We start from the raw sequence: 26385 nt of genomic DNA on the forward strand, positions 1-26385 counted from the left end.
TGGGTTTTAAAAAACAAGCAAGGGTCCCATGCATTTGCAAATGCTGTATTAATTAAAAACATTGAAAAACACATCATGAAATGAATCTTGACGTGTAGAAATGCTGACACTGTACTTATGTGACCACACTATTCAAAAGCACAAAAAGAAAAAATACTAGGCCAAGTATTTCAGTGTAATCCAGCAACTGTTTTCAATTACAAAAATGAAAAACAGCATTGGACAGTGAGGCTCACTGTCTTATCCATTGAAAATCAAGGATTTAAGCCTATAATGTAGTGCTGGTGCATGTTATATCTATATTAACTGACTTTAGCTAACCGCGCTAGTCTGGTTAAATGCTCATAGAAAACTCTATTTCCCTGCACTTGTGTCCAAATGTTGAAAACAAGCCTGCAATAAGAAGGGCATCATTGACGGTAACCAAATTGTTTTTAATTTTGACTGTTTTCTGATCATCCAATTGATGCCATTCCCACCCTTAAAATTTGTTCAGGTGAGAAATATGAAAAAAAAGAGTGAAAATAAATACAGCTATAACAGCTGCTGTGTATATAAAGCTTTTCAGTATCAGGCTACAAGCTTTTAAGAGTTTAAAACAACAACCACCCACCGCCTCTTGCACATGTTCTGCTATAAACACACATTAACCCGCTGCTGCCAATCACAAATAAAGTTAAAATGAAGTTGGCTGGGTTTGAAGGCCATCCTTTCTTTGAAAAACATTACTCCACTCTGAAGTACATCACAGTACCAAGCAAAAATCAACATAAAAGCGGGGGGAGAGAAAAAAAAGTAAGACAATACAGAATCCTGAGAGCCATCAAGCCCAACCAGGCAACTTCCATTAGTGTCAAAGAAGGTGCTGTTACACTCATTAACCCCACACACAAAAGGCAGGAGGGTAGGTTTTCAGTTTCTGGTTAAAGCCGACACAGGAAAATGGTAAATAAATGTCAACTTTACTTTCCATGGAAGATTGTTAAAAAATAATGAGTCACAGAGGAGAGACAACACCGGTTCAACTGGCAGATAATCCTTATTAGTCACTGGTCAGCTCTGACCTCATATTACTTCTATGTATTGTAAACAAAACCTTATTATATGTCTTATAATGCACCATACAGATGCACTGTCACGTCTCCGCAGCTGTCTGAAGCCGCTTTTACAGCCTGTTCAAGGTGGGAATGTTGCACCTTTATTATACCTCACCATCCTGTATGAAAAGGTGTGAAGCTAGAATGGAAGGGGGGCATTGTTGTTCCTTAAAGACAGCAGTGGAGGTAGTCACTGAGCCCTATCGAAATCTGTGTAAAAGAACGAGTCGGCACGGTTACAAGTCAGGCCACTGATTCCTGACCACTGGCATGCCAAAATCTAAAATCCTATGTTGCAGTGGTTCCCAAACTTTTTCTGCTGAGCCCCCCTTTGGTTGATAAGACCCCCCCCCCCCCCCTCCCTCCCCACCCCATCCGACCTGCTACCGCTGCTCATAAAACATACAGTTTGTAGTGAATCCATCTACTTTAGGACAATAAACAAAAATAAAATCAGACGCCCCCCGCCTGTTATAATGATAGGGAAAACCCTACCCTCACCTCCCAAATGACAGCTGTCAGATGAGCCAACTAACTAACTTTCCAGCTATCAGTGAGTCATTACGTGTGCTTTTGTGAACTAACTGACACATGCTGAGAGAAAGAGGAACAACATTTGTGTAGAATAATGTTGTTGTTGTTGTTGTTGCTGCTGCTGCGGTGGCGGCGGCAGCGATATAGAGATGTTATTCAGAGGATACGCTTAGTGAAGGGTCAATTGTTACACTTCAGCATTACCGCGCCCCCCACCCTGCAATGGCTATGCTATGCGCCCCCCACTTTGAGAACCATGGATATATTGCTTGTTTATGTTGAACTGAACAAAGCCGACATCAAAAGGAGGCATAACCAGGCGTGTGATTAACAGCAATACAGCAGGATCCCTGTACAAAAGGAGCTTAAGATTAATTCTCCTTCTGGCTGCCATGCAAAGAAGTCGTCACCATTATATACTGTAGTAAGGTTAATTAGCGCCTACTATAGAAACTATTTTGCAACAATATTGTTGGTCTGTAATGAACTTTCATCCATTTCTACCCCAAAGCAGACAGAATACAGAATACATGAGCACCTCCTCCTGTTGAATCCATTCACACCAACAAAGACATCAACATTTTCCCAGATTGTTTCTTTGGTGTGAAATATAACACTTTGAAGACCAGAAATGGTCAGTTGATACAGTCTGGGAAAGGGCGTTGTCCATGAACCTCACTGTGGTGCTCCATCTTGTGTTACACATCCCCCCATCCTTTGTGCACAGGGACAATAACAGCATTTGGTGGGGGGTGGGGGGCTGATGGTGGTGGTGGTGGTGCTGGAGGGGGTCTGGTTACCTTCCCAACCACTACCATAACAACATATGGAAGAAGAAGCTCAGTTACATAACAACAGGTTCATCTTCATGTGTCTAGATGTGTCACAGTGTTGACTTAAAAGCAGTAGACCCACACATACTAAAGTGAACAGTGAAAAGCAGTTGAAAAGCAGGTTGGTAGTACTGTAAAAACACAAGTGATTTTATTTTGTTGAAACGAAGTCATATATATATATATATATATATATATATATATATTCTCTTTCATTTTTGTATACTCATTTACATAATGTGGGTGTATGGGGGTCAAAGATCATCCCCATCACAAATCCCTTAGTGAGGTTTCACAATGGGCAAGGGCTGAATGCTTTTAGCCCAGCGGCAAATAAGAGAGTGGCTCCTCCCTTGGTGCTGCGTTCCTCCATCCCTCTGCCCGCACTTCCACTTCATCCTGCTATCCGCCGGCTTTATCATTTTAAAAAGAATCTTAGAGCCTGCGCTGAAACCTGAAGCAGTTTATCGCATACCCATTTTTAACTGGAGAAGAGGGAACAGAATAAGGCAGGCAAAAAAAACTTGTGAAACAAAAAGAGAAGGGAGGGGGGTAAAGGCAGAGCTGTACTAGTGGCTGTTTTATTGTGTACAGGTCTATGGTGGAAACTGTGAGCTTCTTTCAGTTGTCACATTAAAAGACCCATCCGTCAGAAACAGAGCTGTGTGAAGTCCCTGCAGACTGGCAAAGAGGGGACACTTTCCACTGTGCTGGCCAACACTCCTAAACCCAGCTAGTGTAAATAAGATTTCCATTTGCACTCATTGTGACCAGAATACAAACAAGGTGAAAGCATCCCGTGAAAAAGGGACAACAATAAAATTAAAGACATGGTGGGAGGTTATGATTCTTGCATACTGCTTTACTATCTGTTACCTAGAACATAATTCAGGGTGTAGATTGTCTAAAGAAATATATGCAGTTCATCTAAAGTGCATTCAGCACAAATTGGATAGCATAGCATTAAGAGGAAATTAAATCAGCTTCCTTCCTTGAAAACTTCACTTGTTGTTGTTTTCCAGTTAGGGCTGGAGGCTGAAAGGCATTATGCCAGAGGCCTAATGATTAAGTATGCAGGTTTCTGCCGAAGATAACGGCAGATATCTTAAAGTGTCTGCAGCTGGGACGCTAGCAGATATTGTGTTGCATTCTGAGCTGGGAGGCTTGCGCAGGGACGGGATAACATGACAGCTGTAGCGACCCAGGATACCAGGAGGACCTGGAAGCGCAAACATTTGCCTTTCTGCCTCACTGGAATTCACATTAGGAGGTCAGTGGCATTACAGAACCCCCCAGACAAGCCCCGGTGGCAGCTGTGCACGGGGGTTTACAGCCCAAACACAAACAAGAGATAGAGTGTTCAGAGAGGGATGGGTGCTGCCATGCATGTACAGTATGACACTGATGCACTATCCCTGACAGTGTGCCTGTGGCAAATTAAATTACCGTTTCATGACCACCGGTTTCATGAACCGAATTACACATGTATGTATATCCACTAAGAGAGAGGGAACGGTGATGAGAAATGGGGCGAGTGGTAACATGAGAAGCCCCATTTGCATCATAAATCAATCTGGATAACATAACCGGGGTCATGTGATCTTAAAACCAAATACTGAAATGTTTGATGTTGTCCTTGCATATGTCCCTCTCAATCAGGGTTAAGGTCTTCTGCTCAAGTAGACCAGTGGGAGCCCAGTTTTTAAGATCAATGTAACATATGGAACACACCAAACTGAGAGGGAGTGGCGCCCGAGGGTTAGATTTAAACACGGACAGACAGCTGGTGCCGTGAGCTATGACAGCAGAGAATTCGTATGGAATTCCATTCCCTTTTTTACGGCTCTGGAATTGTGGGCAAATTGTGGCTCTTCACTGGTAGGAACATTAAAGGGGTTTTTTATGGGTCTGCTCTGCTAGCAGAGAACAGGTCACTTTAATGAGGGGCATTGTCCAGCCCATGCTCCTCCTCACTTTAAAACTGCACGCCGCCTCAAAGCCCGCATTGGACCCTCAGCCACATCAGGGACATCTGGCCCCTCCATCTACAAACATGGCCCTTAATGGGCAATTAGGAAGTCCCGGGGCCTGGGAATATGCCTCGATTTATAGTTCCAATGTATCCAAACTCAGAATCCTCTGTCTATCATGGCCACATTAGGTTATGTGAGACAGGAGGCCCATCAGACGTAATAAGCCTTATCCCTTACAGAGGATGGCCATTAAACTCCCCCCTACTATGCCAGCCCAGCCATCAGCTCCCAGTCTAGTAAATTAAACAAATGAATGGCGTCCTCAGTATTACAATTAAAGCATAGAATAACATGAAACTATGAAGCTCATTAAAGCTCTCCTCCATCTTCACTCCAAGCAGAGCCCGGGAAAACTCAATTATAAATCATTTATAAGGCAGACGTCCAGTGTGTGTATTTTGTTTCACCCTTTCAATGTCAGGCTCGTATTCTGTCCCACTATATACGCCAGCGTCGGCGTTTCTTGTAGAGAGGCTGAGAGGGAGGCAGGTTACACAGAGCCGTTTCTGTTGCCCCTGACAACCTATGGCTTTTGCCAAGTTGAGCCTTCTTCATTTAAGTTCCCGTCTTCTTCATTTCAGTCTTCCTCCCTCTTTTGTCAGCTGGGGGTCCCCTGCTTTTATTAAGCCCCCTCCCCCCTTTCGTTACAAACACAACCGCGTTATCCATGTCAAATCCATTGGAGACAGCCCGAGTAAGTCAATGGAGCCAATAGATTCTCTGCTTTCACTGTGGTAGTCCTGAGGCAGGGAAGGCAAACACAGCTGAATCAAGGACAGCTCAAAACAGCTATTCTTTTTTTTAAATTTAAAGCGCAAATATAAATTTATAGGTTCAAACTGGGAACAACAATTCAACCGCTATATCTCCACACATTTGGTCAAGATTTATTCAGGTGCGACAGAGATGTTCGAGTAAACAGTTTTTCTTCCAAGCGCTGTACAAGAAAACCAAACATTTTTAAAGCCCTCTTGCTGAAATGAAACAGTGGACATGAGAGAGGAGAGAAATGAAACTCTTTTCAGAGGGCTGGTAAGCTCAGAGCCACTGAAAAGAGAGTTCTTGTACAAACACTTTAATCTGTACGGTTTATTGAATTCCTACGGCAAACAGAAAATTCAAATGTAAGGCAGACAAAGAACAGAACAATACTTTATTCCTCCCACTTTGGTGTGGTTGGAAAAGGAAGAATCTAAACCACTGGTCAGAAATAATCATCTTAGCAGTGTGAAATATCGGTTCAGGGGACAGGAAAAGATACCACAGCAATACTCTGCCTTATTTTCTAAAGCCTTTTTTTAGCAATTAACACCTGCCAACAACCTTTCACCCTGCTGTCCTGAGACGCAGGTGTGAGGAGACCAATGTGTGACCTGATGAAAGACACACTACCAGCACAGTGCCAAACAGTCATTTCCCCTCACTGATAGGCCATTCTTTATTTAGCGTAGCCTAAGGAGGTGTACTTCGCCATCGCACAGACCAACACACACCGGCACCGACACTAAAAATAAACCACCACCACCAGCAGCACAGCCCGCCGGTCGCACATTAACCACAGCAAACTAGCTATTCCCTGCCTCAAATGATAGCGAGTCTTGGAATTAAAACACACCAGACAGAAAACAGGAGAAGGAAAATCCTGGACATGATATCAGAGGTGAAACTATGAATCACCATAGGGCTGGGCGATATGGCAAAAAACGTTATCACGATATGTTTTTCCATATTGATCGATTCTCGATATCGTCTCGATATGTATTTTTTGCTGCCGCTGCCAGTTCAAGCAGCATCCTGACTGAATCCTGAAGAAACCAGAGAATGTGTTCAGTTTGGGAGGATGACATGAGTTCACTTTAATGTTCATTAAGGGTGGAACAGTTCAATAATCCACAGTTTGATTTGATTTACATTGTTGTTGCTGTTGTTTTCTGTTGTCTTTTTTCTACCATACATCAGCTCTAAAATGTGTCAATCATGAGGCTTTAGTCTTTCTAGTTATTTGAACAGGTTGTAGACAAATATTTAGCTATTTAGCTGCTCTGACACCAGGCTTTATGCCGAGCCCACTCTGATGAATCCAGGTGTGTCTGACTCTGACCTCAGTAGTCACAACAACTGTCAGACACACCTGGATTCATCAGTTTGTCCAATAATGTAAGACAGGAAGGAAAGGAGCCTGTTTGAGCTCAGGAAGTAGTGGAGCTGTGCATAAAGCCTATTTATTGATCTGACTCGGTAACCACGAGCGCAGTTCACGTCAACTCAGGTGATCTGCAGGTTGTTGTTTCACTTCACCGCTCCGACGCGACGCTCCGTGTGTGTGTGCGCGCGGCGCTGACAGAGAGAGAGGGAGGGAGAGAGGCTGTCGGCGCATACTGTGAGTGGATTTGACTCCGCGCGCACTGTCCGCGGACTTTTGCGGTTTCATAGGCAAGCATACAGTATCACATTTGAAACAGATTGAGTCCGCGCGGTCATAAAAATTGAGCTTTGCACGGAAGGGACCGGCGGACGCCCGCTTTGGGTCCTCGTCTGCCTCGAGTGCGCGCGGACATCCGCGGAGTCAAATACGCCGGAGTATGTGGGGGCCTGAGCCTAGCGCATGTTCTTCACACTGTACATGAGCAAACAGACATGTTACCGCAGAATAAACGTCACAAGCAGCTCCGTGTTTCCTCCACTTTCTGACCGTGGTAGGCTATCATCAGGTTGCTCTGACTCCACACTGACAGGCTTCTTTAGCCGGGACAGACGAACTGATGCTCCACACGTTCACAATCGCTTCAGTTGCCATCGGCTCCACCTCCACTCATTTCCTCCCTCTTTTACAACTTTCACTTTATCACAGCTTGGGATCAATAAAGTATATCTATCTATCTATCCATCTTATCCTTCCTCCCTTTAGCTGCAGCAGCTCAAACAAGCTCTGCATGCTCAGGACAGGAGGCGGAGTATCAGACGGAAGTGTGGCCGGCTGCTGTCGCGCATATTTACTTTCATGTGATATCGAGGAATAGGGCCATAGCTTATTATCGAAATCGTTCAAAGATTTATCGCGATCCCGTATCGAGATCGTTATATCGCCCAGCCCTAAATCACCACCTGTACGGCGCTGTTCCTCCCAGACTTCCTTCTGTTCACCCAATGGCCGGAACTCTAGAAGTGACAGTGAATACTAACAACGGGAGCTTGTGTCTCCTGGGCCTCTGTACAGCAGGCACCATGTAGAATCATAAATGAGCGACTTTGACAGAAAACACATAGGCTTACAGAAAAAAGGGGTGAAGGATGAGCAGCAGAGGAGGCAATGAATTTAGAGGTTGCGGGATTTTCGATATGACAGGGGCTAGTTATTTGCTGGCAGCAGCAAGCCCTTTACCAACAAAGGGCCTTTCATATTTCCTCTGAACAGAGACAGAGACTCCCATTAATCCCGGAGGGAGGGCTCATCTCAGGCTTCTCCTTCGCACATAAATTACTCTTCTTATGCCCTTCCTCCCATTACTGCTCTGTGTTTACAGCATAAAGAGTAAAGGAAGAAAGTAGATGAGCCAGCCACACAGCTTTAATATGTTAGGCCACTCTTAAAAACAGTTATGTCGGTGCTAACTCATAACACATGTGCCAACATTTGCTTTGCTCCAAGCCACAGTCAGGAAGCTGTGGCTACCCCGCTCTCCCTGTCCCTCCTCTCATTCTGTCTCTCTATGTCTCATTTCTGTCCATCTTTTTCATATGGGAGGAGTGAAAAAGCTCTGTCCAGCTGTCGCACTTTTGAGCAGATGAACCCGCTCTGACGGGCAGAGTACATGCCAATCCCCACTTATCCCGCACAGAATGGAGTTTAACAGTGGTGCACAGCTGTCTGCGTACACATGCTTAGACCCCTTGGTGGTCTGGTGGAAGGCATGATAAGCCGGTGAGGGACCATCGTCTCGCCTGCGCCGCACGTCAAGAATGGTTTCGCACGAGGTGGATGGGAGAGAAAGACAAGATAGGAATGAGAAAGGAAAACCGTAAAAAGGAAAAAGCACAAAAAAAAAAAGAACAACAACACCCACTTAGGCATGTGCCCAGTGTCTGGACCGCCCTATTTCAAACAGACACAATCAATGGTGGGGCAATTGCATTTTCCAAGCGCACTGCAGACGGACCAATAAATGAAGGCCCGGGATCAGAGGATAGGCTGAGGAGAGGCGAGACACCACACTAGCTGTAGCCAGGTTGCACAGAATGCTGTTCCAGCTGTCAGCAGGGTCCAACACCTACTGCTGCGCGCGCACACACACACACACACACACACACACACACACATACCTTTTAATGCCTGTAACAGCCGTATTCATAAGGTGCTCAGCGTGAGAGGGCTTTAGTTGTTAGTTTGCCTACCATTAAAAGCAACAACGGCCACACTGTTTTCCTCTGAGAATGAACTGATTATCGTTGTAAGTGGTGCAAAAAAAAATGTGGATGAATCATCTTTATAATGGAATGATTTGTCAACCTTATCACTCAGGACATCAATTGACACAGACGTAGTTTAGTATTGACTTCTGTGTACAGCGCTGCGAACTGGTGAGCTCATATTGAAGTCTGAAGTCATGGTTGCACTCACTACATCCTTAGTCTAAAATGTCAAACACAAAAGTGGATTTCATTGTACTCTATCTTGTATCATCAAATATCTATTACTGAAAAGCTACAGATCTCTTCCACACACTTATATGTAGCTACTGCAGATCATAAATCTTTTCTGTTGAGATTGTTTTTATGCCTAATAAAAAAATAAATAAAAAATAAAATACGTTCCAATTTAGAAAACAAGAATGTGTGAGAATCTAGGCTGTCAAAAAGAAATAAAATTAATATACTGCATTAGAGCTCATGAATATGTGTTCTCTCTCGCAATAAACTACCCAATCTTTCAACAGATTGAAAAGAACAATGTGTGCCAGTGTTGCCCACTACAGTCGCTCGGAACAGAGTAAGCCGGGGTGTATGCAGAACAAAGCCTTATTTGTGTCTTTTGACCTCAGCTCTCCTAGACAACACATTCTTGGTAGGACAGAGGGGAAACATTCAGACGGGTTCACCACAGTTGTTTTTCCGCTATTTATCCAAAAAGATCCACATTTAAAGACAAGGTGTGTGTGCTGGGGATGGGAGAGCTGCTTTAAACAAACACTGAACACTGAAGTAATAATGCCATGTCATGGTGAATGTTTTATGTTCTTGGCAAGCCAACCACAGCATTCTTTGTTTAGGACCGTTCTCAGCTGAAGACGTTCTTTGTTCACCACTCGTAGGGTTTCGTAAGTTAATCCTTTTTGTTTTGTTTTTTTACACTGCACAATCTAATGAAATGTTTCGCCAATATTATCATCACTGAAATGTCCCAAGGATAAATAAAAGCCAACAGCTCATTCTCCATAAAAACTGACTCAGTGTCTAAACATTTCTTAGCTGATTGAAACTCTAATGACTAATGAACTATGGGAGCAGCCTTGGTATTCATATTGACTGCTAGTGATTGACAGCTCTATCAACCGCCGACAGGGATTTCAAATTACATACCAAATCGGATCAGAGCATGAGAACAAACAGGTGACTGGAATTAGTGCCTTTATCCATTACTAACATCCATAACCACAGCATCCAAAAATGGCATCCCCACTTGCTTAATGAGTTTTTTTTTGTTTTTTTTTTCAACCTGACTTGATTGCTCAAACAACCAGGTGTGTGGCTTTATTCTTCGCATTGTGATAAACCGACAGGAATTTCATGTGCTTTTCCTCCTGACAGATTTCATAACTCTAAGGAAAGTGCTCAGCGCAAAGTGCAGCGTTTGGTCCCAAAGCACAAAATGGGCCACAGTGGGAGCAACTCCAGCGGAAAAAAAAGCAGCGCCTGGGTTGAAAATCTCAGTGAGTTACTGACATCTTCTGCGTGAAAAAAAACCTAACACTTCAAAAAAAGGAAGAAAAGAGCGTGTAAAAAGCAGAAGGGCTATAACGACGACAGTGCCAAAGTTGTCCAATGCAGGTTTTCGAGTAAACGCACATTAAAATTCAGCTGAAAATTTCCAGCTGTCACTTTACTTTCAGTATTTGGTGGTCATCCTCTTTTGAAACTGAACTGTGTATGAACCTCAGATTCAGAATGACAACCTTACTTAGCTGCAGTGTGATCATACTCAAAGTGCATATTTCTCCTTCAGCTGGCACCCACTTGTCCACACAGTCACTGCTCGAGGTATAAGCTTTTGTGATACGGAGCTTTTCGAGTCCAAAATAGCCCTCCCACTTATGCCAAACCTCTCGGCAAAGATAATATTTGTTCCATTTTGTGCCCTACTGTACGTTTTGATCAGCCGCACACCTGAACACACACAAAAGTCCCCGCACCACATGAGTATGCCTTGCATTTGCAAATGGCATACTCTGGCACGCAATATTCACATGCATTAGTCCTTTTACCTCATCCTCTGGTTATCTCGTTGCAAATAAACAAACACTTGAAAAATTCAACAAGCTCCTCTAAATGAATACTACAGAGGATGGCTGAAGCAGCATCAGTGATTCTGTCTCTATTCTTGCAGTACAATTTGGTTACAGCTAAGCCCAGTTGTAATATCTCAGGTAAATGTGTAAAATGGAATAAGTGTAGAGTATTAAAAAAATATTCTTTAAGCTGGACCTCACTCTGGGGGTCCTCTAATAACAAAAACAGAGAGATGGTACAAGTTATCTGTTCTTATCTATTGCTTATTTCCACAGGGATGTGATTGTGGGCCTATGTACAAACAATGCATCAGGTGGAGATAGGCCTCTCCAGAGTCAATAAAAATGGTTTTAGTTGAACCCCATGAGGGACTACGTATGATTATAAAGACAAGAACTGGAGCTGGAAAAATAACATCATAGCATGTTGATCCAATATAAATGCATGCCTCCCTTGCCTCCCACCAGGTTTTACAGACTGCGAGCTCTGAGGGAGGACGGGGCTGAAATAACATGTGCTCAATCTTCTCTATCCACAGCTCTGTTTCTCCGCAGTCACAACATTCTTTACATGCTTCATTTTATACATGCGGTTTTCTGCCTGTTCTGCCTCCTTTGTCTTACAGCTAGACATGTATATCACAGACAAACAATCTACTACAACAAGAAAGAAAATTGTGACTGAATTAGAACTGGGATGTCTGTCTAGTAGATCAATTTGCCTTTGGGAAAGAAAAAAAAACTTTGATTAAGTCATTTGGAATCTACAGAATCGTTCATCTGATAATGATGACCTCAGTTCAAGATGTGCTGCTGTAATGGTTTTTGTGCTCCAAGTGTTAATCCTTCAGGCAGTTCGCACATTGCACCCTGATAGCTTCCAGACACATTCACAGGGGCATTACATTATGATTCAGTGTAACTCCCAGTTCTCTCAGTTTCTATTTTAGCAGAAGACAATTGGTCAAACAGTGTAAAAAAGTAATGATTAAATGAAAGAGAAAACTGGAGAATAAAGTTGGCCTCTAGGTTTGATTCGAAGCCCAGCACTATAATAAGCTCAATTCATTTTCCTCCTGGGTCTAGCTTCCTCTATCACTAGTGACAGGCGTGAAAGGTCAATAACCTTGGCTCATAGCCCTCATATGGTTAGCAACGCTATAAATTAATGGTTGAGGCCGTTATTCCAAACTCTTCAAGTCAGCCGAAGGAAGCTTATCTTCTACAAAGGTCACCATGCTCGGAACACTTAGTGTGAGAGTGAGGGGCTGACACAGGACCTATATAAGATTGAGTGTGTTGCACTCAATCAGATGAAAGGTATGTGCGGCGCTGCATTTGGAAACCTGCGTTACGGCTGTCGAGCAGACAGTGTGCACAGTGTTACCAGATACAATGCAAAGATCAAGAGACAGGGCTGAGTTATCAAGGCCAAGTCAGGGACTATTTCTGTAGTAACACTGAATCAGATATTGCTCTGGAATGTAAAAAGGATGTCTCTTAATTCACTTTGTATATTTTTGTTAAAACCCAAAGTAATGTTGACTAGAAAACTGCAACACCTGGAGAGTGTAATGTACAGCACTAGTCCTACAAGAAGCACTAGCTTTAAACTTTATGTTCATTACTTTTTCTCCTCCAAACAGCAAGAGATTGGATTAGGTATAGACAAGGAATAGCTGGTACTGTGGTTCACCTTTCACCAGGCAATGTAGGTGGTCAATGTCTTGAGAATACCAGCATACTGTCTAAAATCACACACTGGGTTAGCAAAAGCAGGCAAAGCAGGTAAAAGGACAATCATCCTAGGAGCCTAGAAAGATTTTTATGCAAAATAATGTGGGCCTCGTTTGGGCAGAAGCATGTTTATGTAAAAACCAGCCTCGATAAATTCCTTCCTCACAGTCACCAGCCTCACCTGTTTCCTTTTTTTCTGACTCATTTTGACCTCAATTTGCAATTTAGGGAGAAATTAGGTGCGTCTAGTTTAATGCAATCGATCTCATGCTAATCCAAAACCAGCCAAAGTCGTTGTCATATACGAATGAGGTTTCAGAGCTGTAAACGAAAATATTGATCTTATTAAAATTAATCGAGCGGCTCTAATCGATACCTGATCCCGGCTCACAACCTCACACAGGCAGATTCTACCTGCCAAGGATGAAATGGCAGAGAGCCAATGAAAACAAGAAAATGGTGAAGAACTTCAAGCATCTCGCAAGGTAAAAAGATCACATATTTTATTCAGGACTTGGAGCAAACCTAGACATTCAAAAGAGCTGAGCATATCTAACCTACATTTGACATTTGTGGTAACAGTCTGTTGGGATGCTGCTAAAAAAAATAAGTGTTAGCAAAGGTCCTAGGTGTAAAAGCTGATTTTGTGCAAAAACATAAATATAGTTGTGAGATTTATGATGGAGTCGTGCTGGTACTTAGTATTCAGACATCTCTTGGTTTAGCCACTTCTAGGAAATGATGATAAACCCCTTTGGATTATCTCCACAATCCGGTTCATTGTGCTCACAACGTGAGGCAGAAAGTAATTTATGACAAGAGAAATTCAAAACAAAATCACATTCAAACTGTTACGCCATATGCCTTTGTCTCAGCCAGCTTACCGGTGCATGTTTGCCTTATGCACAAGGTTATTTTATAAAAGTCAAACTTGACATGTTAGGAGAAATTAGCAGACCCTCAGTTTATAGAAGCAGTTATACCCTTCAGTAAGAATCTACTTCCCTGCAGCCCCTGCCCTGCTGAGCAGGCAGTGCTACAGGAAATAAAGTGGCAACATGCTGCACGCGCTTTAATGCCTCAGTAAATATCGACAGAGGAAGAGATAAAACAAACTCAGACATTGCAGGCCGCAGAGCGATATGTTGCTTACTGCGATAGTGTGCGCTCAAATGGAGACTAGAAATTGCTGCAGGTCAATCATAATATCTGTGTGGTGATGGCAGACACTGGTGTCAGCAAGGCCCGGTAACAGTAGATCACTTGAGACAAGTAATATGGTGGGCCATGTGTGGTTATCTGATGAGCCAACACTTTGGGGGTGGGGTTATGGGGGTAATGTTACCAATCACCAATGCTATAAATAAAACTAATGATATTCTTTATTTTGTGAGACAAGCAAAAAAAAATAGAAATAACTGTCATCCCGGAGGTCCCTGGAATGATAAGATCAATCAATAGCAAATGGGAACGCTTTATTCATATCCTATCTCGACAGGTGCAAACAGCATGTTAGTGTGGAAAATAAAAAAAAATTGCTTCACAAAACACCACTAAAATTGAACATCATATTCAACAATGGAAGCCAAGAAGGGACCGAGATGACTGCAAGCTACACACTCGGTTGTAGAATCAAGAGCTAAACGCTTCGGCACTGCCCTTGCATTACTCAATTAAGGCACATCAATCATAATGTATAGCCGAGGGAGCTCCTCCATCTTAAAGCTCACGTGTGGAGGAAGGAGGGGAAGGGACGAGAGCGGTGGAGGTGATAAGACGGCTGGTTAAAAGCAGTATGCATGGAGAATGTCACAAGATGCGAGCCAGGCAGCGACTCGTCGGGAGGCTGGTGTCCAGAGAAGAGCTGCTGTGTTGAAATTGAAGCCTCTGCCGGAACACAATAGTTGGCGTGGCCCGCGGGAGGTAGTCTTCTCTTCCCAGGCAGGATATTGGCCTTTGTGAACACGGTTCGAGTATCTGGGTCAATTAACGTGTCCCCTGCATCAAATTTCTCCTTTTGTTGTTTGGGGGGGAATAATAGTGTGCCAATTCATGTAGGCTCTTGAACACAGCATGAGGTTTGAGAATGTGAGCTATTTGTGTCACATGCATACAAAAAAAAGGGGGGGCGGGCTAAACTAGGGGGCTAGTGCTGCTTCTATTTTCTACATTTGCTCAAAGTCTCATTAATATATTCATTTGAGTATTAGCTTCCCTCTTTGACCCTGCACACAAAGACAGCGTGTCTCCCCGCTGTCTGTCGCTCAGAGCTACGCGAGACAGGTAACACTGTTGAATCTGCATCTAGGCAGTCGCTGAATGCACTCTTGTCCACGGGCAACAAAGCTGAAGCTAAATGTATTGCTTCGCAGACAAAAGATTGTAGAAAGTAGAGGGGAAATGGGAGTGGCTTCGCTTCACATGCCTGCTGATGGTAAACCTGGGGACAAGGTTCCCTGTGCTCTTATCTAGCTTAAAGCAGATATCAGTGGAATGTTTTTGTTAATGTAAGTCCTAAATAGTCCTATTTTCCGTCAGCAATCACTTACATGAAGTATTTCAGCCTAAACACGAGTCTCTCCGTCACTCTGCTCTGCTGTAACCCGAGGAGAAAATTTTCCTTGTGGGATACAAGTGTTATCCAATGAGGGGAGAGAACGGCATGAAGGGCTGTGTGTGCAGCCAAGGGATGCGCGTGAATGTGGTGACGTAGCACGAGGACCAATTGATGCCTGACAAGGGCGGGGGCTGCTAACTCATGGTGCGTTCAAGGAAACTCGTACTTTGTGTTTTTCCTTCCTGTGAAGTCATACCAGTTCGATCTGGTACGAGTTCACGGGTCGGAAGTTACGAGTGGCCGTTATAGGGAACTTTCACAGACAACAGGACGGTAAAAACACGAGCTACGGGTTACCTGGAACGCTACCAAGTCGTAGTTGTGACTTGAAGCTGTAACTTACGGTTTCAAAAGCCTGCCTTGAACACAGCATTAGCCGAAACGGCCGTGCCGATGATATCTGCTTTAACATAATGAGAAAAACAAGCACAGCAGAGAGTCCAACCGGGGAAAAAGATGGAACAGCCGTATTGCACAATAAACAGCTGCGGCAACACTGCAAACAGCGCTTTTCTTTTGTACAGACAGAGAGAGATATAGAGTTGTTTTCTCTGCCAACCAAAAAAAAGGCTGCCCCACTGAAGAAAAATGGAACTGAAATCCACAAATCAGTCCCTTGAAAAGTTAACAATTCACTCCATACTGCTGATGTATTGTCTTCTTGGTGCAAGCTGGCATTTTCATTCCTACACTGATTCCAGCTTTTTATTTGTTGAAAAATAACACTAGCCTAGTTATATGAAGGCATATATGCAGAAAGCCAGGTCAATACAGCTATTTATACCTGGCCTCATTACATAGTGGGGTCATCTTATGTGCACTCTGGGTGTTCTTCACATTAAATAAAACCAATCAGATGTGCCATGCACGCCACACCACAGTCCTTAAGAGTGATCCCAGCTCCCTCTGCAAACAGGGAAGGCTTCTTTTAGAGGGATAAATAAATCTGCTCTCTTTCGACAGTCTTTCAGGTGGAAGCACACGCATCAATTTTAAAACCATAGCAATACGGCATCTTTCATGGAGGGGCCCAGGTGGGATTCACAACCAAATAACCTATAAAAGCTTCACGTGACTGTGTGAAGGAGCAGTGCAGTGAGAGCCCTTCTTTTTAAATCTGTATCTGATTGCTGTGAAGAATAATAATAACACACGATGAAATTTTGATCAGGCAAATGTAGTTCCGTGCAGCCTCGTGAGAGACAATCTTGTGTTCGTGTAGGCAATCTAGGCCAAGTAAGTTGCATTTACCAAAAAAGCTGGTTCCTGGAGCCTCTGCTACCAGGAGCAGCCTGTGCATTTGTCCACCACCACTAAGGGCTGTCTGGGTAGAACAATCTAATTATATGCCAAGGACAAACCCCCCACGCACACACTAACGAGAGAGGGACACCTTAACTGCTGCCCAATGTCAGAGGCACGCTGTTAGGTGCCAATAGCAGAGGGCAGGGCCTGTAGCTGATAACAGCGATAAGAACAGAGGTGATGAGAAGCCACCAGGGCAATGTCAGCCCTCCACAAAATACCTTATCTACATTTTGGCATTGCACAGGTTCCTGTCTGCCTCCTTTGGTTTGGTTAAGAACTTCGAGCCTAAAAAGGTCAGACATAAATAAAATATGTCCTCTCTAGTCATGCCACCCAGCAGGCTCGGAAAGCACGACCACAAATTAGACACAAATGGGTGCACTCGCTCTAATACACTCACATTATTATTATTTCATTTTTATGATATGGCCTTGGGTCTGCAATGGAGCTGTGATCCTCTGACAAATGGTGATGGTGGCTCTGCCCCTAGCAGTAGCATTCGACTAACTCTGCATCCTTGTCATATTGTAGGCAAACTGCATCAAAGGTTATTTTCCAAAACCATATACTGCCAAGATTCAATCTGTTGTCGCAATATGTGGTGGTTATCTAGGCCATGGCGCTCCCAGGAAAAAAAAAAAAAAAAAAAGACACAGTGACGGGAGATGAAAATAAATTTATGCAGGCTGATAACAATAAAGAATAAAACAAATTCAACCCCCGACCCGCCAGTGATGCTTTAGCTGGGAATTGGAGCGCAGCCTTCATTACAACATATTGATCACTGCAAACAAAGACCCTGGATTCATTGATCCACTTCCAGAAAAAAAGAAGGGGGGATGGGGACAATAGACTGCTCGTACGAACAAACTTACAGTGAAACTGCTGCCTTAGCTTGGGAAAAAATATATAAAAGAGATCTGGACCAAAGGGACAAGGGTGGTCTTGGTGTTGCTCTTGATGTCCCACAGTGACAAAGAGAATATGTGAAGTGTGCAGAAGCCCCTATATGCTGTTAAAAAGGAAGCAATTCAGTGTCTCATGTTGTTCTTCATTTTTCTTATTTCTCAAAGTTCTCATTGAATATTTCATGAGACACTGGGGATATATACAACCATACTTCTGCAATGGTCCAAAGACTGTAGTCCCTTATAGTCCTCGACCCACAATACGAATGCTACAGTCGATATGGTAATAAAGGTTCATACTGCTGTTGGAAACGTTCAATGCAGACTGCCTCAGAGCCTGGCTTAGTGAAATCTGGCTTTGTTTGTTTCTCTGAGTGATGAACAAGCTTCGTAGGTCAGAACAACATGAGGTAGGGGTGCCATGCATTTGTGGCCTCCCAGGTGATAGGTCAGGACCTCTTTTGGCTGGCGTTCCATTCATCTACACCTCACCAGGAAACCCCCACCGCCGGTCTCATTCCCAGTCTGAGAGCAGGAAAAAGGGGCCGAGTACGTTTCGGAGCACTCAGACCAGGTTTACAGGAGAGGGTCGAGCAGGGTCATGTCTCAAAAAAACATTGGGGCCCCTTTAACATATCTGAGTGGCCCCAGCTGTACCCAGGGCCATCACAATCTCAACAGAGCGCAGAGAACCAGAACAGCACAAAAGTGGGTTCAGTCAGTTTTGGATTTCACATATGCAATGTTTTTCTTGTCAAAAGAGGAGAACTCAGGTTTGTTTAAAGGTCGGTCTTAAACAAACACAGAAAAGAGAAGTAATTACACCTAATGATAGATTAACAGAAAATTCTGAGATATGTTTAGTCCAAGTGGGCTCGCGTTCTTATTGCAGACGTTGACACTAATTGTTTTAATCACATTATTAAGCTGGTCAACTGTAAACCCACCCCACCCCCAAACACGTCTATGGAGCCAGCTCAGTGGACCCTCTTGACACGCTTACATTCAAAGCACTTGAACCAAGGCTGAAGCAGACTATAAACATACATCTCTTTCATCGCCAGAGCTCGCGGAATTGTGGAGAAAAGAAGTAAAACACAAGGCTGAGGGGTGGAGGGAAGAAAAATGAAAGCAGAATAGATGGTTGGGGGTAGGGATGGAAGAACTGCAGCATAAGAGAGTGTATTAAGCTCAATTAGGCTTTTGGGCTTTTCATTAACCCAGTTTTTAGGGAGGGAAACCTCTGCTGAATAATGCTCCGACTGACTCACTTTGCAACCCTGCTTTAGAGGCCTCATCTGGAATAAACTGCACAATGTGTGTCAGCTCTCCAAAGCCACCAGAATTCCATTAGACACCCAGGGGCAAACCACCCGCAGCTGCAGCTTACCTGAAATTAAATGCAATTTAGGAAAACAAGTGACTTTATCAAGCAACCAAACAAGATAAGAGGGAACGCGGGACTGATGTTTAAAAGACTTAGCTGCTTTCATCTGTACGATGGTCTGATAACAAATAATGATATTTGGCTGTGTCTTTTCACGCGTTATCAGGCCAGAGCAAATATTGAAACCTTTAAATCAAGGTCATATGGACCCCAGAAGTTAGACAATGGGTAACCTCCTAAGCCTGATGTGGCTTTGCATCCGCAAACAATGGGCGTAACCTCCCTTTAATGGATCATTGGAGAGGAGTTCTCATAGAAGAATAATTGTCCTTCCTGGCTTTCCTCTGAGCCTCTCTGCCAAGCAACTTTGAAGAAATGCATTTTAACAAATCTATTGCAAATCAATGGGGCGTCACTTGGCTAGCTAACAGTTAAAACCCAGTTCATGCCCCTCTCCCCCAAGGAATGTGATTAAATCTTACAATCAAACAGCCATGTTAACTGGTTAGCCACAATTGCCATTATCAAATCCACAGGATGTTTTTAGTTCAGCGCATACAATGTGAGCTGTTTACATGTTAACTGTCACCGTTTCCAGGTTTTACAAGCCTCAGGATGTGTATTCTCTTAATCAATAGCAAGGAAGATACTGCAATTAGATAGGACAAAGATACCTAACAGCTCACCCCCGCTGCATCCCAATGCACATTTGGGGTCAAAAGCAATACAATATGAGCAAAGGACTCATATTACTGACACCTTAGATATTCTGCTGATATTATTACAGTGATACTTGGCAGATCTTATATCAAATAACTAGCCCGACAGACAACTGGTGACTACTCATCAATAATTTAAAGGAGACGTTTATGCATACTGGAAACAGTGACTTGGTTATTCATACCATGTCCCAGCCTATGTGTTCTGTTTTAACATGTTGAGGTCTGTATGCTTAAAAATAAAATGACTCCATCAAGATTCACCCCAGGTCTCTATTCACTGCTCAGGAGAACAATTGACCACGTTAATGAAATACCACGAAATGTATTAGTTTGCTACATGCAGCTATAGAAGCATCAATTTGAAAAAAGAAAAACCCTCTACCCCTGGTCAGACACAATATTCTTTAACAGCATGGTGAAAGCAAAGTTGAAAAACTTTAAGCATACTCTCCACACTATGGGGGCTTTTGTCTTTCAAAACATGCCACAGGAGCTTTTCATTAGAGAATGCAGTTTCATTAACATCATCCCACGCTGCTGAGCCCTGCTGCATTACAATGACACAGGAGTGCCCCTCTCTATCAAGGAAATCTCCACAGAGCAACAGCTTGCTGGGGGAAGGGAAGGCAGAGAAAAGAGGAGAGGGGGGTAGTGCGAGGGGCAAACAAAAGGGAACCTGATTACCCCTGGTCACGGCTCATCCACAAGCCAACAGAGGGAAATCCATCACCTGCAGGATCAAACGGAAACTTGTGCACAAGGTAAAGCCTAGTGAAAGCTGTACCCACCCATCTAAGCACTCTCTTCCCTCTCTCCTTTCTTCTCCCTTCACTGCTACCCACCCCCCCCACCCCACAACCCCACCTCACTGACTCACACCCGGTGGCAGCGTGCAAGTTCTAGGCACACACTGTGAAATCTAACACAAGCGAGAATGTTTTCTGGTCCAAATGACCTCAAGGCTCTAACCTCTCTAATGGCACACTGGTGATATGTTCCAGTTTTATTACCGTCGGTAGGTTTGCATACAGTTTCACGGTAGCTGCATCCTCATTTCGCCAATATTAAACTCCAAAGAGTATTGGTCATGCCTGTGGCAATGTAATGGACTACAGCGAGAAAAAAAATCATTATTTTTCACTTTCTTGTTTGCACCAGGTTATATGTTAGAATAAATAAACCCGCTACAACTGGATTCCCAACAGAAGGACTATTGCTACAACAAACATCGTGAAAGATGGTTAAATTGCTGTTATTACTGCCACTGAGTTACTACATGATTCTCACAGGAACCTTAAGGCATTTAAGTGTTTAAAGTAACAGACATAAATACGTAGCAGATGCTTTAAATCTGTGCTAAACTGATGTTCAATGAAAAAAAACCAAATGCATAATTATGCCATATGATCATGGAAATATCTCAATGCTCCAGCATCAGGCATAGAATGTTTAATAGCTAGGTTATTTGCTTGATTAAAGTCGCGTAAGTATTAAAATCTGTGTGTAATTGATTTTCATTCATTGCAACAGGAAGTGTCCCCAATGCAATCAACAAAGTTTTCCCACTTTTAATGACAATGCCAGCAGTTAATATTCATCTCCACAAAATGCAAATTGCAAAAACTTTTTTAGCTGCAACGCATGGTCTTGCATTTAGGTAACAATCTGCATGTGTTTGTGTCTGCTTTGAAAGTGAAAACGGCATGTAAGCAGAATAGACTGGAGCCGTATAAACCTGAACCACATTTGAGCTGGTTTACAAGGAAAACTACACAACTTGCAATACCACACAAGTACACCAGAGCTAATTGTTTAAATATGTCAGGCTTGTTCTGATCCTCCCTGAAATGTAACACACCGATGCAAGCACGCACAACTGATTCACATGCCGACACATACACACACTCAATCAAACACAGACATAACAAGAATCCACCACGGAGCAGCACTGGGAATATTTTCTCCACTCACCGTTGAAAAGGGGCTGTCCTTTCTCTGTGATATCTGGCATAACAACCTTGTATACATCTTCAGAGAAGCCTGGCCTGCATGGTGCGGTGCCCCTGCCCTCTGCTGCAATCTGTGATGGTAGGGAGAGAGAGAGAGAAATGGGGGGGGGGGGGCAACAATGAGTCATAAATCAACCTTCAAAAATGTACCCTGTTGCCTCCAAAACCTCTTGGTCACGTTCTGAAGTCCCCACAGTTGTACAAAAGCATCTGTTGTTTTTATAGCAGGGACTGCAATTAGGATAATGAGGCCAAAAGGGTTAAGCATTAGCCAAAAAGCATGGCTAGGCAAGAACAAGCTCCATTTGTCCCCCTGGAGGGGCCCAGGCACAGGGTAGGGTTATAACCGACGTTCCCGGTCGGCCCCTCTGATCAACACACTACCCTGGACAAACACTCCACTTTGAAGTGCAGGAACAAGGGAATAAAAAGTAAATGCTAACGACCCACTGTTGTTGGAATAAACATCTATGTGCGAGTGTCTGAATAAACAAGAAATAACAACTGCTGATGAGTAAAGACACTATGACTGTGATCAATACGGTGTCTTTTTTATGCTTTCCTTTGAAAAGGAAAACTGTGCTTTGGGTGTCAACACAATAGATTTGGGGAAAAACAGGGAGTTTCGCTAAAGAAAAAAAATCATTCACTGGAGCTAGTGTTTCCATAAAGCAAGAATCAAGCATGAAAGAAAGAAATCACTGGCAGTGAAAAAAAAATCACAGACTGACCATAACTGAAGAAAACACTCTGGTGTCCAGACATGTCCAAATATACTCAATCACACAACCTCAGCATTGATTCAGCTCTTAGCAACAGAGGCCTGGCCTTATTTCTTTGCATGCACTCTCAAAAGAATGTAAAACGAGAGGAGTCCTGCTGAAAAAGAGCATTGTGGGTATTCGTGCCACTTGCCATTCTTAATCAGAGGAATTTAAATGGAAAATGCATGCAGGGAGGAGGGGAGGAGGAGGAGGAGAGGAGAGGAGGGTGGGGGGATTCTGGGAATTCTAGCAGTTACAACAATGGCACGAGGATGTACAATATTCTGGGTTTAAGTGTGAAAACACAAGTCAAATCCTTTTCATAAACTATTTCAGCTGCATTGTTGAAGTGTGCAGCCCGATGCTTGGGGGGGGGGGCAGTTTTTACAAAGTAACCTCATAGCCTGTTTCCACCAAATCACTATAGGCTGCAACTTCTAATCATTATCCCATCACTGCTAATATGTACTCCGGCTATACATTAAACCAGTAGGGCAATCATTTACAGTTGACTATTTTTCATTGTTGCTCTTCACACGATTTTACCAGGGAGGCAATTAACTCACCAAGAGAGAGGGAGAGAGAGAAGAGGGGGGGGGGGGGTGTAAGACACGCTGCAGCAATCTACATAAATATTAAACCTAAACTAAATATAACCAAGTGAGAACTGGGTTAATGTGGGCCCGTGTCACCCAACAACTTCAACACAATAAAACATTCAGCCGGTATGTGAACTTAAATGAGTAGCCTATCTGAGTCGGTGCAAAATTCAAACCATCCGACCCTGAACCGATTCATTTCAATGTGCGTAGTTTCTTGTTATTATAAACAACGCAACGTCTCGCGGACGTTTAATTCAAAAACATAGGAACCGTTAGCTGACAATTACCTACAGCTCGTGCTAGCCCTACTTTCTGCTGAATTTCTTGATGTGCATACAAAAGCCCGTGTTAAAACAAACAGTAATGCAGTGTAAAGTGCGTGCTGGCCCGGCTAGCAGCTCGACCGCGGGGCTCGTTAACTCAACCAACTAGCATCGCCTCCGCAAAACAACGAGCCCGGTAAAGTGTCCGGTGTATAACTCCCAAACCGCTGATGTGAACATTTACCTGCAGTCCTGCCAAGACCGCCAGCAGAAGCAGACCGCTACTCTCGTGTAGTGAGTACATTGGTACGCCCGGAACTGCTTAATCTCCCACTTCGGAATCCGTGTCGAATAAATGTTTTGTTGGCGGGAAAAAAATAAGAAAAAATAAAAAAAAAGAATATCCTTGTGGCTCAAGTGTGGCCGCGATGAAAAGGCGTCCCTCTTTTACGACAAAGGCAGGAGCGGCAGTGGCAGCAGGAGCGGTGGTGACGGCGGCAGCATGTAGCAGCCTCCTCCTCTGTCTACCCAGTCAGTACTAAGGGAGAGCACTGCCTGGTACTGAGGCTGCTGCTGCTCCCTCCCATCCACTCCAGCACAAAAACAAAAAAAAAATCACAGAGAAAAAGAAAGCCCCGGCCACTAGTCTACAAACCGCCCATCTCACTGTCTCTCCCTACTGGTCACACTGCCAATTTCACTGCTGGGGGACGAAGCGGCGACGGTCTCCTGTGTTAACCATCATCCCTAATGACAGAGTATTATAATCTTCACACACAATAGTGATGTTCATACCCACTGTGTGGGGCAATAAGTGCTGTTTTATGCTGTTTTATTATGGATTATGATTGGATATTTTTCACATGTCCCTCTTGTTGCCTCTTATCTTTGATGTGTAAAGTGTTTGTGAAAGCACAACCATAGTATTTATGAATTACTATTTTATTGTGAGCCTAAATATGTAGGTAAATGCAAAACTGCATATTTAAACCTTATAATAGGCTACTCCAATTATGATATTTGTCTCTTATACAGCTTATTTTCCAGTCAGGATAAAAAATTTAAAAAAAAAAACAACTCAACTACTACTTCTTATCATCTGATCGTACATTTTTAGGTGACTTTGAGGTCGTCATTTATTTGCACATTGTCTGGTTTCCCTGACCCATATACACATAATATCAAAAGGAAACTCTGACCTGAGAGTGACAGAAGTAGCCTACAAAGAAAGACAAAATGAAGCGCTTTGTGACCCTGGTCCGTGAAAGGCGCTGTACAAATAAAGCTTACTTACTTACTTATTTACAAAATGATCAAAACAAATCAATCGGGTTCATTTGCAGTGGATTGTTAGTCTTTGAAGCAAAGTTTGACATGGTAAAGGTGTTATTTCCATTATTATTATTATACACTGGATTGCATGTCTGTCTATAGGCTATTGTTTTAAATTTAAATTCTGTGTGTATTAGCTCCAGATTCCTCTGAGGAAAAATGCTCTTTGAATGTCACCGATGTCATTCAGGATTCCGTCAGTCGTCTCTCAGCTTGCATAAAGAGCCCAGACTCTCTATTGATCATCAGGTGAGGGATTTTGATCACATTGCCCTCAGATAATTGCTGTTTACTGCATGTTTGATCTTAAGGATTATTAATTGTCAATGCTTTTAGCTGCCTATGTCCATGTGTTTCCTCTTTCCCTCTCTCTCGATCCCTCTCTCTGACACACACATACAGTATACCACACAGTCCTCCCTTCAGTGTTGCCTAATAAGCTCACTGTTTCACAAATAACTCAAACACTATGGAATTTTACATTTTGCATTCTATTCATTCATCTTCACTTAAGACCAGAATTCGTAAGTAAAGCTTTTTTCATGTTCCATTAAAATATGCAATGAATAATTCTCTACATTATCTTTGCATGTGATACAGCCTGATGAAGGTTAAATTACCTCGGTTTTGCTGCTGACACCTAATTAACTATCGAGAGATGGCTCTATGGAATAGATTGCATCTGTGATACATAGTAGTCTGGCAGATGAGAAATATACTTATTCCATCTCCAAATAATAACAAGTGTTGACTTTTGGTTCACCTCCTCCTGGGCAATCTGTTGTTTTCCAAGTTATTGGCGTTTTGAGGTGCAGGCAAGTATGTGATGGGAGCGATGCTACTCCCCTCCTCCTACAAATCAAACCATCCGCCCCCGAGAGTGTGTTGTAATCCTAAACAAACAGTAAAGCATCATCACATACCACTTACATTCAGCACACATAGGCAGGAAGCAGGACTGAATAATTTTTGAAAGGGCTCACTTCACGTCACTTCACTCTCTTGTTGTAGATTAGCATGCCTTATCATCCGTGTTTTTAAATAATTAGACTCCTCTCTTTGGCGGAAAGGAATACTAACAAAAGAAGGAGGGGAAAGAAAGTGTAACAAAATTAAGATAACTTCGCCCTTTTATAGAAATCTATATTGTGGCCAGTGGATTCCCAAAGACAGTTTTCCCTCACAGCTATTAGGAAACATGACAAAATCATGTTTTGTAACCACAGGCAATCAAATTCAATGGGCACTGCTTTTGTTTGCTTCAACAGAACTGGGCAAAAGATCAAACTGAATGACCTGTTGATAATTGATATCGCATTTTGAACAAATTGTTAAATTTATGTAATCTAATCTAATTGAGAGTGGGATCAAAATGCTCCATCTCTTTGATTAATGCAGAGGCGGTTATCTTTCATCAGTACTTGTCTAGGCAGGGGAGGGGAGGAGGCGTTAGTGGGAATCCAATTTGGACTTAGTGCATTCAATCAAACAATATCATGTTGCACAATTCATAAGAGTAGTCTGATAACCCTGAGAACTCTGTGCACAGCATATACCTGAACTTATTTTTTGTTGCGTGATCTAAAATGTGCATTCAACGTGAAAATTTACCATCAAGGTCACTGTGCAGTCTGTGCTTAATATATTCTAAGGTCTGCACTGGCTGTGTGTGGACAGATAACATTGTTTTGCAGGCATGTGTGAGGCAGCTGTATGATGCATGTTGGTCGCCGTGC

The 26385-nt window shown here is 43.1% G+C and overlaps 1 protein-coding gene across 1 annotated transcript in view; it reads right to left on the reverse strand.

Moving 5' to 3' along the window:
• Positions 1–23857, reverse strand: part of cdh2 (cadherin 2, type 1, N-cadherin (neuronal)) — a 63866-nt gene extending 40009 nt beyond the window's left edge. The window contains exons 1-2 of the mRNA XM_085805274.1: positions 23562–23857; positions 21651–21759 (exon numbers count right to left, since the gene is read on the reverse strand). Coding sequence (XP_085661400.1) covers positions 21651–21759; positions 23562–23621 — 169 coding nt within the window. The 5' untranslated portion in view covers positions 23622–23857. The remainder of the gene's footprint in view (positions 1–21650; positions 21760–23561) is intronic.
• Positions 23858–26385: the final 2528 nt, after the last annotated feature.

Source organism: Trachurus japonicus, chromosome 17 (assembly GCF_045865225.1).
Source record: "Trachurus japonicus isolate A0001 chromosome 17, Traja_1.0".
NCBI lineage: Eukaryota > Metazoa > Chordata > Actinopteri > Carangiformes > Carangidae > Trachurus > Trachurus japonicus.